Raw genomic sequence first — 18,735 nt, forward strand, 5'->3', positions numbered from 1 at the left:
GTGATCCCCTCAGCTCATTCCCCAGAGTCCTTTCCCTGGAGTAGACCCTGGTTCCTCATGTAGACTCACTGTAACCGGGGAACTCTCGGTCCCTAGAAACCCTGGAACATTCCCCACCCTTCCTCCATGGCCTCTAACCCTTTGCTGTCTGTCAGCCTGCCCTTGGATGGCGACCTCTTGGAGGTCGGTCTTGGTGTCTTGACCTCCACCCTTCCTCCTCCTCCCTGAATGGTACTGTATTCATTCACAGTTGGTTTTTCCCATTCCGCTTACTGAACTGGGTGTCCCTTTCATCATGAACCACCCACTACGCCACAAATGCGTTCTTTATGGTGCTTAAGAGACCAAGAGACCTGGCTTCTAGTCCTGGTTTTACTTACCAAGTGATCCTGGGCGAGTCCCTTAATCACTCTGAACCTCAGTTTCCTCATCTATAAAATAGTGACAGTAAGACTTTGCCCCACCCACCTCACAGTGTTGATGAGAGGCTGTCTGGGGTAAAGTGCATGAACACAGTTTGCACAACATGAAACTCTTTGTAAGTGCACAGGAAAGGAAGTAAAGAACCGGCTCCACGAGGATTAGGGATTCGAAGCCTGCCTGAAGCGCCTCTGGACTTCCTCAATAGGTCTGAGGAAGAGCTGAGCGCGGACTCCAACCAGGAACAGCATGTATTTCTCAGGGGCTTCTAAATGTCTGGAAAGTTTCAGGATGAGTTTCCATTGAGTCCTGGTTTGGAGAACTAGAATCAAGTTTAGATTTAAGTGCTAGATAAAAATTGGTGTTCAAAAGGCTAACCTGGGAGCTTCCCTGTTGGTCTAATGGTTAAGACTCTGTGCTTTCACTGCAAGGGGTACAGATTCGATCCCTGGTCGAGGAACTAAGTTCTGCATGCCACGTGGTGTGGACACACACAAATAATAATAATAAAAAATAAAACAAAAGGCTAAACTGATTATCTTGATCTTAGATTTTTGTATTTTTTTAATTCTACATTAAATAATTTATTATCTTGGTGATTTTAAAGTAAAGGCTAATGATGGGTAAACAACCTGTGGTTTAGTCGCTGAGTCATGTCCAACTATTATGACCTCATGGACTATAGCCTGCCAGGCTCCTCTGTCCATGGGATTCTCCAGGCAAGAATATTGAAGTGGAGCCATTCCCTTCTCCAGGGGATCTTCCTGACTCAGTGACTGAATCCAGGCCTCCTGCATTGCAGGCAGATTCTTTACTGACTGAGCTACAAGGGAAGTGTAAACAACCTTTACTTCTATTTTAATAAACAAAAAAAATTTTTTTTTGTAGGAGAGGGGAACCCTTAGGAGTCAGAATCACAAAATAGTCTAAATGTCCAAATCAGCCTGGTCTGGGAACATTTCAGCCAGCTGTCCTCTGGTCACTATCCCCTAGGGTACTGCCTGTCACTATGTTGATGGCATGAGCTGGAGCTGGAGTAGATCACAGGAGTTAATAACTGGCTGGGAAGACTGTGAGGACCTGGGCTAGTCTCTCAGCCCAAGCCGTGACAAGTAGGTTCTGAAAGCAGTGGGCCTCAAGTTGTATCTGTCACGCAGCCGTTTGGTTAGTTTAATGTTTGTATTTTGACCTTCACAGATTCCTCACCATGTTTTCACTTTGAGTTAATGGCCACATTTGCTACTTTAATCTTGAGAGATATGGCATGCAAATCTGATTGTCCATCTCCTTTGAAAATGGAAATATCTAATAGTCGTGCCCCTAGTGATAATTATGGGATTTCAGCCTAACAGAGCAAAGGTTTTCTGGTTACTGCCTCCATGAGACTCCTTAAGCACAAATACAATTGTGTTAGTCTTGACAGAATTTACCCCCCAAGTACTTGCAGTCCACTCTCATCCTTGGGGCTTTCCCAGGTGGGGATAATGGTAAAGAACCTGCTTGCCAATGCAGGAGATGTAAGAGACGCAAGTTCGACACCTGGGTCGGGCAGATCCCCTGGAGGAGGAAATGGCAATCTACTCCAGTATTCTTGCCTTGAGAATTCCCATGGACAGAGGAGCCTGATGGGCTGCAGTCCATGGGGTGGCAAAGAGTCAGATACGACTGAAGCAACTGAGCACACACGTACCCTCATCTTTAGGTGAGGAACCGAAACCTAAGAAACCTAACACCTCTTCCAAGCAAGCCCAGAAGAGAGCGGGGGCCAGTTACCCACCCCTTGCATGGCCTTCCACCCTCTGACTCAGTGTTCAGTGTGAGGGATAGAGTGGGTGAGCAGGAGAAGGATATACCACTGTAGTTTCCACGAAAGTAGAAACTGAAACAGAGGGCTAGAGGAAGACAGAAAGGTCTCTCAAAAGTCAAATGTGTTTTTCTGACCTCATGGTCCTCAGATGAAGGGAGAAATTACCTTTTCCAGAAGTACATAATGATGGGGAAGACAGACATAATAGCCCCATGGAAGATGCTCCTATCCAGGCGGCCGTCTGAAATGGCAGTAAGGATCGCGTCCTTCTGGGCATCAGAGATGTTCACCTACCCGCAGAGTGGGAGCCTGTCACTGGCAGAGGTTCCAGGGAAGGCAGGAAACCTCTTTTGGACCTCAGGACTTTTAAGACCATCCCCTCCCCAAAGGCAGAAGTTTTTAATGGGACTGCTAGGTAAAGGTCATCGGGTTGACCCAGACTTAGGAGGTGCCTTATGAAAGCTTTCAGGATTCTTGTAGGGGCCAATGCTTCTTGGCAAAAGGCCAGAGAGGAGTGGGGGTCCTCCTTACTCTCAGCCTTGGAGGGACATCTGCATGCAGGTACAGCTTTAGGATGATACTAATTTTGGACTTCATTAGGATCACATCATTTTCGTTGTATGCCCGATTGACTTGTAGCACACGAGCTGAACTCACCAAATCATTAAATCTAAAAAGAAGTAGTAAAGAGGAAATCAGCAAGGAGAAAAAGCAAAATTAAACAGTGTTTCTGGCCCAGATCTATTTCTGTCCTAAAAACATAAGAGCTAGTCCTGAGCCAGGTCATTCATTCAATCATAATTCATCCATTGGCAAATGTTGAGCACCTACCACATGTCACAGGTTATGCCAAGTGCTTCTTCAAATATATTTCTTCACTGCAAGCTCCTTTATTTATCCCATCCTCCCTTCTTTACCCATCCTGGAGCTTTCATCGGTTTTGCCTGCAACTATTTCAAGAGCTAAGTGTAATCTTGCTATTTTTTCCCCTCCTGTGCTGACCCTCTCACAATTACCACCACTCTCTGAAGCAACATATTCCTTTCCTTAATTTTTTTTTATTATAGTAAAATATGCAGGACATAAGATTTCCAGTTTAATCATTTTTAAGTGTAGAGGTCAGTGACATTAAGTACATCCATATAAACTGTGAAATCATCACCATCAACTGACTCCAGAACTGTTTTCATTTTCCCAAACTAAAACTCCATACACAACAAACACTAACTCCCATTTCGCCTTTCCTCCAGCCCCTGGCAGCAACTACTTTTTGTCTTCTAGCAGTATATTCTTTTACTAACCAAAATATCTGTCAGTTATACCTTAAGTACACAGCATACTTCTCTCAGGCCATTTTAAATCTTAACCGTTTAAAATCTTCTTAAGAGTAGAGTACCATGGGCCTCCCATTATCAGCCTATTCTGCATGTCCATTCACATACTTGATCAGCAGGTAGTTATTAAGGTTTTACTCTGTGCTGGTGCAGTTCCAGGAGCAGGGGTTCAGCAGTGAACACAGTAAACAATATCCTGCTTTCCAGGAACTCATAATCAGTGAGAGGAAGAAGACACATTTAAGTAAACAGATGAATAATTCAATATGCAGTAGAATGCTAAGGAGACAACAAAAGGGGATGAGTGACAGGAAAGGGGGCAGGCACTGAGACTTGTACAACGAAAAAGAAAAAGATAGTCATCTGAAGATCCGAGGGCAGGGGCTTCTTCCCGCCAAGAGGGCAGGGGTGCAAAGGCTCTGAGGCAGGCACCATCTTGGGAGGGCACTGGTAAGACAGAGCAGAGACCCTCCTTGCTAGAGCGTGGGGTGAGTGGCAGGGAGCATGAGGTAAGCTCCAAGATACAGACAGGCTCTGTTCATCAAGGCTCTTTAGGCAGTGAGAGGATGTCTGGACTTCCTGCCAGCGGGAATGGGAAGCTGCTGGCACGCTTTAAACAGGAGAGTGATATAATCGGTCTACGCTGAGAAAAGGCTGCTCTGGTGGCTGTGTGGACAAGTTTGTAGAGGGCAAGTGAGAAAGCAGAGATGATGGTGGCAGGACTTGGAGCACCAGGGAGGGCTGTTCACGCTGGTATTATTTTTCTGCCCCTCACTTGCCTCCCCCTTGAACACTTAAAAAAAAAAACAAAAACCCTCACTAACCGCTACTCATCCTTCAAAGTTCAGCTTAGGTGACCTGTCTCCCAAGAAACCGCTCCTAAGCACTCAGTTGTCTACATGTACTTCCTGGGCTTGACTTGACAACTATCATCCTACTTCTTAACTTCCATTTGTGTTTTTCCTCTGCCATCCCATTAGTCGGTGGGGTCTTGGAGAACAGAGAACATGCCTTAGCAGGTTTTTTTTTTTTTTTATATCTGCAATGCTAAATTCAGTGCCTAAGAAATAATAAACAAGCAATAAATATATGTGGAACTGAGCCAAACCCTTCCTTGGGGTACCAGTGGGAGATCTCTTAACCAAACACCCTTAACTGGTGTGCTGAGTTACCAGGTAGGTGCCCTGCACATCTAAAGAACACATTGCCTGATCCTGATGGCATACCCACCATACGCACTGCTGGGACCTTTTCATGAGCTTGCTCGCTTTTCTGTAACTAACTGAGGCAAATAGTTACAGAGAGCTGTTCATATCTCTTCCCAAATATTTTTGCCTGTTGTTACTTTAATTTGTAATTTATGACAATTGACAAACTATGAACATGAAAAGAAAAGGAATTTGTTGTTTTTGTGAAAACAAATTTGAATGCTTTGGGATGTTTCAATAAAGGCAAGTTTCTATATAAAAAATTGCTCTTGGGACTTCCCTGAGGCCCAATGACTAAGACTACCCACTTTCAATGCAGTGCATGAGGGTTCAACCCCTGGTGGGGGAACTAAGATCCCACATGATAACATAAATTTTAAAAACTGTATTAAAAAATGGCTAATGAGATCAGCTAGACTCCAATTTTTAAAAATTAAAAAATTAAAAATTACTCCTGAGTTAGATAGGTGTGGAAGGCAATTTTAAATGTTGAAAAAGTAAGTATAAAAATCCAGAAGGATTAAATTGCTTTGCAGTAACTATAGTTTCTCCCTCCACTACAGAAGAGAAAAGTTAGAAATAGTAGATCACATTTTGGGTATGGTTTACACAAGAAAAATATGTAGACCTCCAATTAGTGGAATGGTTTTGGCTTTACTTCAAGTTTTACAGGTAAATTTACATGAATATGTTTTAACTTAAAATTTATCTGCTTAATGTCATACATTCATACACACACATTTTATTGTTATACTTCCTTGCTTTAATGAAAGAACTATTGGTCCAGTTATGCAACATAGTGGACATCTATCATATTAACAAATAATAGGGAAAAACTGCTCCACTTTCTGGGTATAAATAAGTGCATTTCAATAGCGGGAACTGCAGAATATGGAGGAGCTTTTAAGATCGAGGGGAAAGAATGGTGGGCATGGATTCAGGGACCTTACATAGTGAGGTTTTCAGGTGGGGACTGCTGCCTGGCAGAGCTGAAGTCCTTGTGTCTCTTCCAGGCCACTGCAGTCTTTGCTGAGAGGAACTAAGTGTGGAAAGCCATGAGGGGAAGGAGAAATAGGAAACTTACTTTTCCATTTCAGAAAAGAAATAGAAATCATTGACGGCATAGTTGATGATGATAATCCTGTGACCAAATACCCGGCGCTTCATAAGGACTATGTCTCCATTTTCATGATCTGTGCTCCGGACACTGGGATTTGGCATTGGGCGTCCTGATATGTTTGGGGCTGTGGAGAAATCTGAGAGAGGGGGAGAGGGAGGAAGAGAGAGAGACAGAGGAATTAACATTTATCAATGGGATCATTGGTCACAATTCTATAAAAATAGCAAGAATACTGACTAAACCTTTTACATGTACATGCTGTGTGTTTGGAGTGGGTTGCCAGGCCCTCCTCCAGGCGAATCTTCCCCATCCAAGGATCAAGCCCATGTCTCTTACATCTCCTGCAATGGCATGGGGGGTTCTTTACCACTAATGCCACCTGGGAAGCCCCTACCCTTTTATAGCACTTACTATTGCCAAGAATAGTTCTAAGAGGCTTTACATGTATTAACTCACTTAATTCTCACAACAACACAATTATTATTTCCATTATACAGATGAGGCACAAAGTCACTTATGCAGGATCCTCCAGTTAGAAAGTGGCAGATTCAAATCTAGGCAATCTGGCTCCAATATCTGTGACTCTCATTTTATGTCTTGCCCTAAAAATGGGATGCCATAAGGGCAGATCATATGCTGCAAATTCACTACTGTATCTCCAGCACCTGGAAAAGTGCTGGCCACACTGTGGATTCTCAAAAAGTGCAATGAATGAACAAATGAACTAATGAATGAGGTAGTTGAATAAATCCAAACAACATGAGGAAGTAGTTTTGTAACATGTGAGAATTCAAAGTTCTTGAGACTGATCATTACCTGTCTTCTCTGGCTTCTGAAATAGAATGCACTGGGCTCACATCCTCACTATGTGGAACTAGGCTTGCTTTCATACCCAGGACCTGGAGTTCTTGCTAGACCCCAGGCTAACGCAAGCATTGAAAGCAAACAGGACCCTGCAGGGCCTTCCCAGGGACAGACACGTCCACCTCCACTCCCCACGTGCCCTGCCTCTTGTTTATAGAAAAGCTTTAGCCTCCTGGGCCTTCTCTGAGTTCCAAAGAACAAATTGAATCAGAGAAGTGAAAAAATGCAGCAGCAACTAAGGAAAAGAGTCAAGCAAGACAAAATAATAGTAGTTATCTGTAGTTTATCCAACCAAGGACATTTGGTTCCTCTTCAAAGGCTATAGATAATAATCTATATGAGCCATATCCTTGAGTTGTTTTTTGGACACTAAAACCCCAATCAGGTGAAAGAAGTTAATTGCATGCTGACCACCAGCATGTAGATCCCAGACCAATATGAACCAGAAGGTTGATGAGGTTGACCCGCAATTACCTCACTACCAACCAATCAGAAGAATATCAATGAGCTGATCAGGTACCCTGCAACCCTCTCCCTCATCTTGCCTTTAAAAATCCTTCCCTAAAAGGCAACAGGAGTTCGGGTCTTTTGAGCATGAGCTGCCCATGCTCCTTGCTTGGCTCTGTGTTGGATGCCTCGCAAAAAATGCTATACCTTTCTTCACCACAACTCAGTGTTAGAAGACTGGCTGTGCTGCAGGTGAGTGAGTGAACCCAGGTGTGGTTCTGCAGTAGCATGACATAAAGCAGTAAGCTCTGTAGCTTCTTACCTGGGTTAACCCTTGTAGCTAAAATATCAACAGGGAAGAGGAATAAATAGAGAAGTGACTTACTTTCCTTGTTGTGTACTTCCAGGTGAAGATAGTCTTCAAGTTCCTGGCGCTTATGGGGATGAGACATAAATCTGCGGTAATTACAAAAGCTCCTAATAAAGCTGATCATCTTCAGCCAACCTCTCTTCTGGGGAAAGAGAAAGGAGAGTCACATATTCATTAGCATAGCCTGCTGTTCACTGAGTCTACTATGTGCCAGAAACTTGACATTCATCACATCGAATCCTCACATCTCCTTTAAAAAGAGTAAGTTTTAGCCTCAATTTAAAAGTAAGGAAACTCAGGTCAAAGAACTTATATAACCTTCCCCAGAATAAGCCAGAATCACCCAGGCATGGTTGAGGCCACTGACAGTGTTCTTTCTACCATAGTCTTCCTACAGTGAAGATTTGAGATGCCATGAATGGGAGAGGGCATGTGAGAGCTAAAAACAGAAAGAGACAGAGGACAGAGATAAGCATGACTCACAGGAAGGGGAATAATAGCTCAAGCAGATTTTGAAATGTTGAAGAAATAAGGAAATGAGTAAATCATTTCTAAGCATTATAAAAGGAAAATATAACTACACATGCACACACTCATACACTACCCCCCCCCAAAACACAGGGACACATTAAAAATACATGTTACATTTCCTCACCTATTTCTTAATAGATTACCAGTGACAATTCTCTAGTTTATTTACCCCTTGAAATGGCAACCCACTCCAGTGTTCTTGCCTGGAGAATCCCAGGGACTGGGGAGCCTGGCGGGCTGCTGTCTATGGGGTCACACAGAGTCAGACACGACTGAAGTGACTTAGCAGCAGCAGCAGCAAGCTGATATTCAGAGCCAGAAAGAATCTTGATTAACTAGTTCAGTTGTCTCATTTCATAGAGAGGAAACCTCAGTGTAAGCTTGGGTTTGGAGAGCTAGTGAATGAATGAATTTTAGTTGCTAATTTGTGTCCGACTCTTTTATGACCCCATGGACTGTAGCCCACCAGGCTCCTCTGTCCATAGGATTTCCCAGGCAAGAATACTGGAGTGGGTTCATTTCCTTCTCCAGGGTACCCTCCTGGAGATCCCTCCAGGGATCAAACCCTCAGTCTTCTGCAGGTGGATTCTTTAATGCTGAGCCACCTGGGAAGCCCATAGCGAGTCAGTGGCAAAGCATATAAACTACTGGATTTAGTGTCAGAAGTTTTGAGTCTGGAGCCTATCTTCACCTTAATTGGGTAATTTGGGTCAACTTCCTTAATGTATGTCTCAATGTCTCCATGTGAAAGATAGAAACAATAGCCTTTAGGGTTATGGTGAAGGTTAGTCATAATATATGTATATCACTGTGTGCAGTGCTCAGCACAAAGCAGGAACAAGTACATGCTGAGTCCTTTTTACACCTTCTTAACTAACAGGAACTGAAAGACTTGAATTAAAACTCAGCATCCTGGTGTTGGATGCAGTATTCTTTTCACTCTCCCAAATGATTGAGTTGACCCACATATGGAGGAAATAAAAAGGAGAAAGAAGGGAGCAGCATGTTATCATACCTGGGGGTCTGCATCAGTGGGCATAGGCATTATTTTTTCACTATCCTAATATAATTGTTTTTATTTCACCCAGTGGGTATATAATTTGATATAGTTGTGACTATAATACATATATGATTTGGAGTTCTGTTGGGTTAAAAAATTTCTTTGTCACATCTTTTTAAAAAAAATTGAATGAAAATTTCTTTAAACTGTACTCTACAATTTTCAAAAACTTCACACATATGATTTCATATAGTCCCATAATAACTCTTCCTTCCTGACCCTTATCTTGTCCCTCCCTCCCTTTCTTTCCTCACTGGTAACCATAATTTCTTCCCTATATCTGTGAGTGGCATAGGCATTCTTTCCAGAGATTCTCTGGCATGATCTTTAGTGTCAAATAGAGTTGGGTGCAAATCTTTCTGATGACCAGTTCTACAACATGCTGATCAAGTGATTATTTAAGAGGAGTATGTACTTTTTTTCTCAAACCCTATGAAGAGACTTTCCTGAATCAAATTCCTGTCTCCTCTTTCTTTCCTTCTTCTGTCCTCCCATGGGAGAAAGCGTGAGTTCGATAATTGATGAGCTTGGAAGCAGGACAGGGCAGGCTTTGTTCTTAAGCCTCCAGAGTTCTCTCTGGGAGCTGCTGGTCTGCAGACACCTGTGTTCAGGCCTGCCTTTTGTCATACAGCAGGGAGCTCACCCAGCTAAGTGGGGGTCTAACTGTTCCTCTTTGTTAGTGACTGGACATGTAAGAAAGTAAGGGTACAGAGAGGATTATTAAACCCACTTGACTTCACAGCCAATCCATGTCCCCCAAATCAGCTTTCAGTAGTTAAAAACAAACCAACAAACCAACATTTTGATCTCCATATGACCAGCCTCTGTGCCTGCCATTCAACTGGTTCTAATCACAAATAGTGAAGACAGGGGTTTCTTGAAATTCCCTCTGGGTAACAATTGCTCTGAGCCTCAAATTCTTCCGTTGTAAATGGGGATTTGAAAACCTATCCCAAAGAGTCGCTGCTTTGGTGAATAAATAAGCTAACAGTGCAACTCTTCTGCGTGGTCGGCAATGCCTAGGTGTGGTTTCCTGGTCCCCAGTCTTGTCTTTGCTATCTTCCCCACTGACCTGGGATTCCTGCAGGTAAACTGCCGTCTTTGAGGGCTTCTTGGGTGAAGCTATTGGTATTTCAGCTTCCTTCTCCAAAGGTTGAGGTGGAAACAGTTCTTGGTAATCTTTAAACCTGCAGCAGGAGACCAGGAATATTAAAGAATGCAAAAACATGGTACATGAAAGATAACAGTCCAGGCAAACCTCTCTCAGATTTTGGAGGAAGGGGAATTTGGTGAATGGTGAGATATTCAAAAACACTCCTCTAACCATTCCAATCCCTTGCTCATGTCAGTCTGTTCTTCCTGACCAATACTGTAGTGTTCCTCGCTCAGGAAGGTGAACAGAAATGTGTGTGTGTGTGTGTGTGTGTGTGTATGTGTGTGCAGGTAGGCAGGTAAGAGGGCAAGTTCAGCTTTTATTTTGTAGGGACGCTTGGCAGTGAACCGTGAGAGTAGACTCTGACACTAATATGACTTTCAGAAGTCAAAGAGCAGCTCAGAGAATCACTGCCTTCACCCAGCAACACTCACCACTTTTCCTCCAGAGACCTCATGACGAAGCCCTGGAGCATTAACAACGTTGTCGTGCTGACATGATGCATGAGAGAGACTTCCTTGATAAGAGGGGCATTACACTGCAGCATTTGCTCTAGAAAATGCAAGAGAGAAGAAAAGTCATCATTTTCTTATGCACCATTTCTGAGGTGGCTAGGACTTTTTTCATCCAAGAGCCTTATGGTTCCTTGTTCTCAGTCTGGCCAGATTCAGCTCTCCACAATTTGTTTGAAAATCTCAAAAGTACATTTGGAATGCTATGTGTACATGTATTTGTAGAGCAAATACTTCCTGGGTTAGTCCATTCCAAATTTCAAAGATAAGTGCTTAAGGGGAAAGCAATGTTTTAAAGGACTCCATTTCTGCAGCTAGTTTGAAGTTTTCAGTTAAGGAAGAGAATAGAGGAATAAAGGATTAAACTTAAGTGGCTGAGGCAGATGGGAAATCCAAGATTACCAATAAATATTCTAAGGGCAATATGATTCTCCAGGAGTTCAAAGACTACTGTGTTCATTAAAAAGATTTAAAAGCTTATTAAGGACAGGATCTGCATATTCTTCTTTCTCTTCTAGCTCATTCAAGATGATGCACAAAACTTAATATCCTGAGACTCAACAAATAAATATTACTTACAAGTAAAGACCTGCCCATTTTAGCTTCCCTGGTGGCTCAGATGGTAGAGTGTCTGCCTGCAATGTGGGAGACCTGGGTTCGATCCCTGGGTCAGGAAGATCCCCTGGAGAAGGAAATGGCAACCCACTCCAGTACTCTTGCCTGGAAAATTCATGGACAGAGGAGCCTGGTAGGCTACAGTCCCTGGGGTTGCAAACAGTTAGACATGACTGAGCAACTTCACAAGTAAAGACCTGCCCATTTACTGCTTTTTCTTCTTTCCTAATTTATAACCTATCTTGGTTTAACACAAGCAAAACACACACACAAGCCTATCTGTTCATCTGTTCCAAAACAGGAAGCTTCTTCATTGCTTTGCAAGAAGATTTGTTTACCTCCAGGATGGGATCATGCTCATCCCCTTTGGTTTTCCTCTAGAATTATAGGTCAGTACTTTACTTGCAGTTTCTGCTTCTGGACAAGATGAATTTACATGGATCAGATTTACCCTCCTGGCCTTAGGCAAGAAAATAAGACAAAACTTACGTAACAAAGATTTTCAGGGAGACAGTTCTCCTTCTCAGCACCTTTCAGTACTCTTTGCATCCCATAGATGGTGGACACTCTAGCTTTGCATCCTGCTAACACATGATTTTGGATCTAACTCCAGTCTACTTGATGTGAAGGATCAAATGACTGGAGTTTGAATTCAAGTTTCACTAATTGGACAAGTTAGTTAACTTCTCCACATTTTACTTTCCTCATTAGAAAAATGGAGTTATTTATCCCTACCTTCTAAGTTATTTATACCTATCTCTTAAGGATTAAATTAAATCCTACTTTCAGGGTTGAGAGGATATATTTCACATACAAGTATAAGTATCTTCTTTTACTTGTGGTATTATATTTTGGATTTATTATTGTATTATTATTTTAGTTTTTCTATAGCGATTTTCCTACTTATAAAAAACTAAATACTAACACATGTTAAGAATTTAAATAAAACTCTTGCTTCAAGCACATTCTGATTTTAACCCACTATCCATTCTGTCTTATCAGTATTATACTTCAGGATGGTTACATATAAAAGAACAACAATGAATGTAGTTTTTTGGGCCTGTGTGTCTTTATTTCAGTTTTATCTTTAAGAAAAAGAATGATAGATTTGATTTGTTTTTTCTTCTTTGAAACACTGCATGTTATCACTTATATGTGGAATCTAAAAAATTAAAAAAAAATGAATATAACAGAACATAAACAGATTCACGGATATAGAGAATAAGCTAGTGGTTATCAATGGGAAGAGGGGAGGGAGGTGGCACAAAACAGGAGGAGGGGATGAAGAGATATGAACTATGTATAAGATAAATAAGATATAAGGATATGTTGTTGGATAAAGAAATGGCAACACACTCTAGTAATCTTGCCTGGAAAAACTGCATGGACAGAGGAGCCTGGTGGGCTGGTGTTCATGGGGTTGCAAGAGTCGGACATGACTTTGTGACTTCACCACGACCACCAAGGATGTATTATATAGCACAGGGAATATAGTCTTATATTAACTTTATATAATATAATATATAATAATATATAATATAATATAGTAATTTATAATAACTTTAAGTGGATTATAGTCCATAAAAATACTGAATCACTATGCCCTATATCTGAGACAAATCTAATGGAAATTAACTATACTTCAACTTTTAAAAGTGGATTTATTATTATTCTCTGCTTTCACCGTCTTCAGCTTTGTCTCAATACTGCCCCATGTGGCCGCTGCTCTGTTCTGCTTTCTCAGGGAGAGAGCAGTCTCCTCCCCAAACCTAAGATTCTAAAGGGTAAAGGAAACAATTTCGGGAGGGGAGAATGCATACCAGGAGAGTTTTTGCCGTGGAAGAAAGTCTTGATTACGTTTTCAAAGAGAGAATTATAAATCTTTTCATTTGTCTCAACGCTGATCTTCTGTATGGCGACCAGGAACTGCAATGGGGTTTCAGCCCTCCGTTCTCTGAGGAACTCCCTGAAGAACTCCAAGTGCTGTGTGTTTAGGAGGACTTCTGTCAAGTTTCTGGAAAACAAGAAGGCATCTTTGGCAGAGAGAAAGAGACGGTGACCCTGGATTCTGCTCCAGTTAGGGAATGGGGAAGGGCCTCTGCCAGACTTCAGGGCTTTGAACTGTGACTGAAGAGCAGAGGGGATAAATTGGTTACCCTGCTTGTTTCCTAGAGATTAACTTAATGTACCCATCTTGGTCTAATCATTTGACAACGCCAATGGAAGAAGAGAAGGAGTATTTTAAAGGGGCTTTTTTTTTTTTTTTCCAAGGAAAACTTCTTCCATTATGGATTCATTGGCAGTCATTTCAGCAAGACAGAGCATGAGTGACCAGCAGTTGTTAGATCAATATTTCTAAATTTCCACTGCTGATTTCTTCGTTCACTGTTTCTTGTGTACAGGTGTTGCCCTAATGTTTCAACTCAATTCTCCTGACTCTTGCCTTAGGATTTGTTTCTGCTAGGTAATCTCTACATCCTCTGTGGTTTCAGTTTTCATTGACATGAGGAAGTGACTTTCACTGTTATGGTGAATCTATATCTCTAGTTTCTGTGAATTCCACTTCACAGTTTCAGCTGCCCATTGAACCTTATCTTTATGTCATTTGTCATTGGTAGAACCTCTCCATACAAATTCACAAGTTGTCCAACTTGTTCTTCTCCTGTTAAATACTTGTCTTGTTAAGAATGATGTTAGCTAGAAGTTTTTTCTTTTTATTTATTTATTTAATTGAAGGATGATTGCTTTACAATATTGGTTTGATTTCTCTCATTCATCAACATGAATTAGCCATGAATTAGGTTCCTCTGTGTATGGGATTCTCCCAGCAAGAACACTGGAGTAGTTGCCATTTCCTTCTCCAGGGGATCTTACGAAGCCAGGGATCAACCCCCGGGGTTTCCTGCAACTCCTGCCTTGGCAGATAGATTCTTTTACCAGTGAGCCATGTGGGAAGCCCATGAATTAGCCACAGGTGTACATATGATCTCTCCCTCTTGAACCTCCCTCACATTTTCCACCCTTTCCCACCCCTTCAGGTTGTTACAGAGCCCCAGTTTGAGTTCCCTGAGTCAAACAGCAAATTTCCATTGGCTATCTATTTAATATATGGTAATATGCTTTCCATCATCTCACCCTCTCATAAATGTACTTTTAAAGAATGAGATGATTCCCTTCTAAGTTTATTGAGAATTTTTATCATAAATGGATGCTAGATTTTATAAAATGCTTTTAATGCATCAATCGAGATACTTGTGTGAAGTTTTTTCCCTTATTTTATTAACATGATGCATTGTATTAATTTATTTTCAGATGCATTATTTGCATTCCTGGAATAAATCCCACTTGGTTATGGTATATAATTCTTTTTAAATGTGGTTGAATTTGGTTTGCTAATATTTGATTGAGGATTTTCACACCTAGGTTTGAGAGGGTTATTGGTCTGCGGTTTTCTTATGATAATTTTGTTTGGCTTTGGGATCAGGATAATACTTGCTGCCTCATAAACATATTAGAAGTGTTTCTTTTTCCTCTATTTCCTCAAAGAGTTTGTAGACTATTGGTAGCATTTATTCTTTAAATATTTCATAGCTTTCTCCAGTGAAGCCATCTGTCTAGAATTTTATCTGTGAGATTTTAAATTATTAATCCAATTTCTTATCTTGATATAGAGATTTACTCACATTTTCTATTTCTTGAGTCAGTTTCAGAAATTTGGGTATTTCTAGAAATTGCTCTATTTCATCTAATTGTCATTGTCATACTCCATGCATTTTCTTACAAACAGGTTAGTTTCTTTAGGGTCAGTGGTCCTCTCTTCTGGTCCAGGTTTTGGAAATCTGTGTCATCTCGCTTTTCCCCTTTGCTCAGTATAGTTAATGGTTTATCAATTTTGTTAATCTTTACAAAAAACTTATTTGTGCTTGGATTTTCTCATTTTTCTTCTCTTCATATTATTGATTTCCACTCGTTTATTATTTACTTCCTTCTACTTCCCCCGAGTTTAGTCTGAATATATCATTCCACCACCTTTAGTCTCCATTGTTTTTTTAATTGAAGTATGGCTGATTTATAATATTATATTAGTTTCAGATATATAATATAGTATTCACAGACTTGAAAATACTAAATTTTCAAATAGACTTGAAAATCTGTTAAAACACAGAATACACAGGGTGAAGGGACATAAAACATAATAGTAGAAAGCTAGATTGGGGGAATTCCTGGGTGGTCTAGTGGTTAGGATTCCACACTTTCACTGCCAAGGGTGCAGGTTCAATCCCTAGTCAGGGAATTAAGTTCCCACAGCTGCATGGAGTGATCAAAAAATAAATAAATAAAAATAAATAAATAAAATAAAAAAGAGAGAGAGAGAAGGAAAAGAAAAGACTTCTTTTATATTCAACTAAACTGCTGCTGCTAAGTCATTTCAGTCGTGTCCGACTCTATGCGATCCCATAGATGGAAGCCCACCAGGCTCCCCCAACTGTGGGATTCTCCAGGCAAGAGTACTGGAGTGGGGTGCCATTGCCTTCTCCATCAACTAAACCAGGAACTACATATTTCTGTAGACATAGTGGAGAGTGGTGAATAGTACAAACTGGAACAGCAAAAGGAATAAATGATTGAATTTCAGGGAATAATTCCAGTTCCTTAAAAGGGATAAATGATTGAACTTCAGGGAATAATTTTAGTTCCTTGAAGAGGAGGAAGCTCCATCTAGAGAATTTAGAAGAGACAGAGGACTTATAACCCTCAATGAACATTATCAGTAACTGAAAACATACTTCTGGAAGCTTTCTCTATACAAAATATTCTGCCAGTGACATTGACTAACAAATTTGTATGTGCTAATACATCTCTATCATCTATAAGAGAACCTTTCATACAGCCAGTCATTAATAGATAATACTAAATTAAAAAAATAAGTGCCTGAATGAATGGCGTGCATAAGAAAATTATCATCAAGTTGAGAAGGTGGAAAACATACTTAAAAAATTAAAAAGTAGTAAAAAATAGAACATGGTAAGTTCTTGTATTTTAAAGGTTTATTACTTCAGAGGAGGTAGAAGTCATAGCAGATATACAACTGGAGAACTTTATTTTGTAGAGATGGAACTTATGCTAAGGTGAGTGGAAAGAAAGCGTGGGCATTTCTGAAAGAAAAGATCACAGACTCTTTGTCTAGCATTGGGAACTTAAAGGCTGAGACAAGAAGTAAGGAGCTAGTTAGGAGACTACCACAGCTGTATGCAATCCACAAAAACACAATCTGGCAAGGACATCCATACAAAAATGTTTCTTGGGGTACTAGTCATAGCAATGAAAAAGTAAAGATAATATACATGTCCATTAAAATATATAGTTAAATAAACCATGCAACATCCATAGTATGGAAGAAGGTAAATCTATTTATATTGACATGAAAGGATATCCATGATAGCTTGTTAAGTTTTAAAAAGTTATTGTATAATATACATTGCATGGTGCAAATTTTAGAAAATAAATAGTGATTTAAAATAACAAAGTATCCCTGTGCATGCACAGTATGATTAAGGACAGCGTGTGCATGAACATATTGTTGTGACCAGATCCTATGTCTTACCTGGGTCTTATCGAAGGCTTCCTCACATTAGCTCTTTTAAAGAATGACATTCTCCTTTTTGAGGGTAAAACCATCTTTGGTTCTCTGAAAACTTCTACAGTAAAATCTAAAAATAAAATTACAAAAGTGAGGAACATCATATTATAAAGAACACTGCAGACAGTAAGAAAGAACAAAGTACGAAGGACATTATCATACATTGAATGCATGTAGGAAAATCCAAAGTCCCCAGTGGCCAGTGGCCTGAGATAGCAGCTGTTATGGGGACTTGCTCCCTGAAACTCTCCTTCATGGATCACAGTCTTGTTGTGGCAAAGGGACTTATGTAACTCTATGAAGCTATGAGCCATGCTGTGCAGGGCCACCCAAGATGGATGGGTCATAGTGAAGAGTTCTGACAAAACCTGGTCCACTGGAGAAGGAAATGATAACCCACTCCAGTAGTTTGACTGGACTAACCCATGAACAGTATAAAAAAGCAAAAAGATATGACACCGGAATATGAACCCCCCAGGTTGGAAGGTGTCCAGTACACTACTGAAGAAGAACAGAGGACAATTACTAATAGCTCCAGTAACAGTGAAGCAGCTGGGCCAATGGAAACAATGCTCAGTTGTGGACATATCTGGTGGTAAAAGGCTGATGCTGTAAAGAAAATATTGCATAGGAACCTGGAATGTTAGGTTCATGAATCAAGGTAAATAGGACATGGCCAAGAAGGAGATGGCAAGAGTGAACATTGACATCTTCAGTTCAGTTCAGTTCAGTGGCTCAGTTGTGTCTGACTCTTTGTGACCCCATGAATCACAACACAACAGGCCTCACTGTTCATCACCAACTCCCAGAGTTCACCCAAACTCATGTCCATCGAGTCGGTGATGCCATCCAGTCATCTCATCCTTTGTCATCCCCTTCTCCTCCTGCCCCCAATCCCTCCCAGTATCAGGGTCTTTTCCAATGAGTCAACTCTTCGCATGAGGTGGCCAAAGTACTGGAGTTTCAGCTTTAGCATCATTCCTTCCAAAGAAATCCCAGGGCTGATCTCCTTCAGAATGGACTGGTTGGATCTCCTTGCAGTCCAAGGGACTCTCAAGAGTCTTCTCCAACACCACAGTTCAAAAGCATCAATTCTTTGGCACTTAGCTTTCTTCACAGTCCAACTCTCACATTCATACATGAACACTGGAAAAACCATAGCCTTGACTAGATGGACCTTAGTTGGCAAAGTAATGTCTCTGCTTTTGAATATGCTCTCTAGGTTGGTCATAACTTTCCTTCCAAGAAGTAAGTGTCTTTTAATTTCATGGCTGCAATCACCATCTGCAGTGATTTTGGAGCCCCCCAAAATAAAGTCTGACACTGTTTCCACTGTTTCCCCATCTATTTCCCATGAAGTGATGGGACCAGATGCCATGATCTTCGTTTTCTGAATGTTGAGCTTTAAGCCAACTTTTTCACTGTCCTCTTTCACTTTCATCAAGAGGCTTTTTAGTTCCTCTTCACTTTCTGCCATAAGGGTGGTATCATCTGCATATCTGAGGTTATTGATATTTCTCCCAGCATTCTTGATTCTAGCTTGTGCTTCTTCCAGCCCAGCGTTTCTCATGATGTACTCTGCATAGAAGTTAAATAAGCAGGGTGACAATATACAGCCTTGACATACTCCTTTTCCTATTTGGAACCAGTCTG

General features: G+C 40.9%; 1 protein-coding gene across 1 annotated transcript in view; it reads right to left on the reverse strand.

Moving 5' to 3' along the window:
* RGSL1 (regulator of G-protein signaling like 1) overlaps positions 1-18,735 on the reverse strand; it is a 60,390-nt gene that overhangs the window by 9,117 nt on the left and 32,538 nt on the right. The window contains exons 10-17 of the mRNA XM_010853131.1: positions 17,047-17,152; positions 13,262-13,455; positions 10,749-10,866; positions 10,234-10,348; positions 7,586-7,712; positions 5,854-6,025; positions 2,759-2,897; positions 2,393-2,517 (exon numbers count right to left, since the gene is read on the reverse strand). Of these exons, the coding sequence (XP_010851433.1) occupies positions 2,393-2,517; positions 2,759-2,897; positions 5,854-6,025; positions 7,586-7,712; positions 10,234-10,348; positions 10,749-10,866; positions 13,262-13,455; positions 17,047-17,152 (1,096 nt within the window). The remainder of the gene's footprint in view (positions 1-2,392; positions 2,518-2,758; positions 2,898-5,853; positions 6,026-7,585; positions 7,713-10,233; positions 10,349-10,748; positions 10,867-13,261; positions 13,456-17,046; positions 17,153-18,735) is intronic.

This window comes from Bison bison, unplaced genomic scaffold (assembly GCF_000754665.1).
Source record: "Bison bison bison isolate TAMUID 2011002044 unplaced genomic scaffold, Bison_UMD1.0 scf7180017864322, whole genome shotgun sequence".
Taxonomy (NCBI): Eukaryota; Metazoa; Chordata; class Mammalia; order Artiodactyla; family Bovidae; genus Bison; species Bison bison.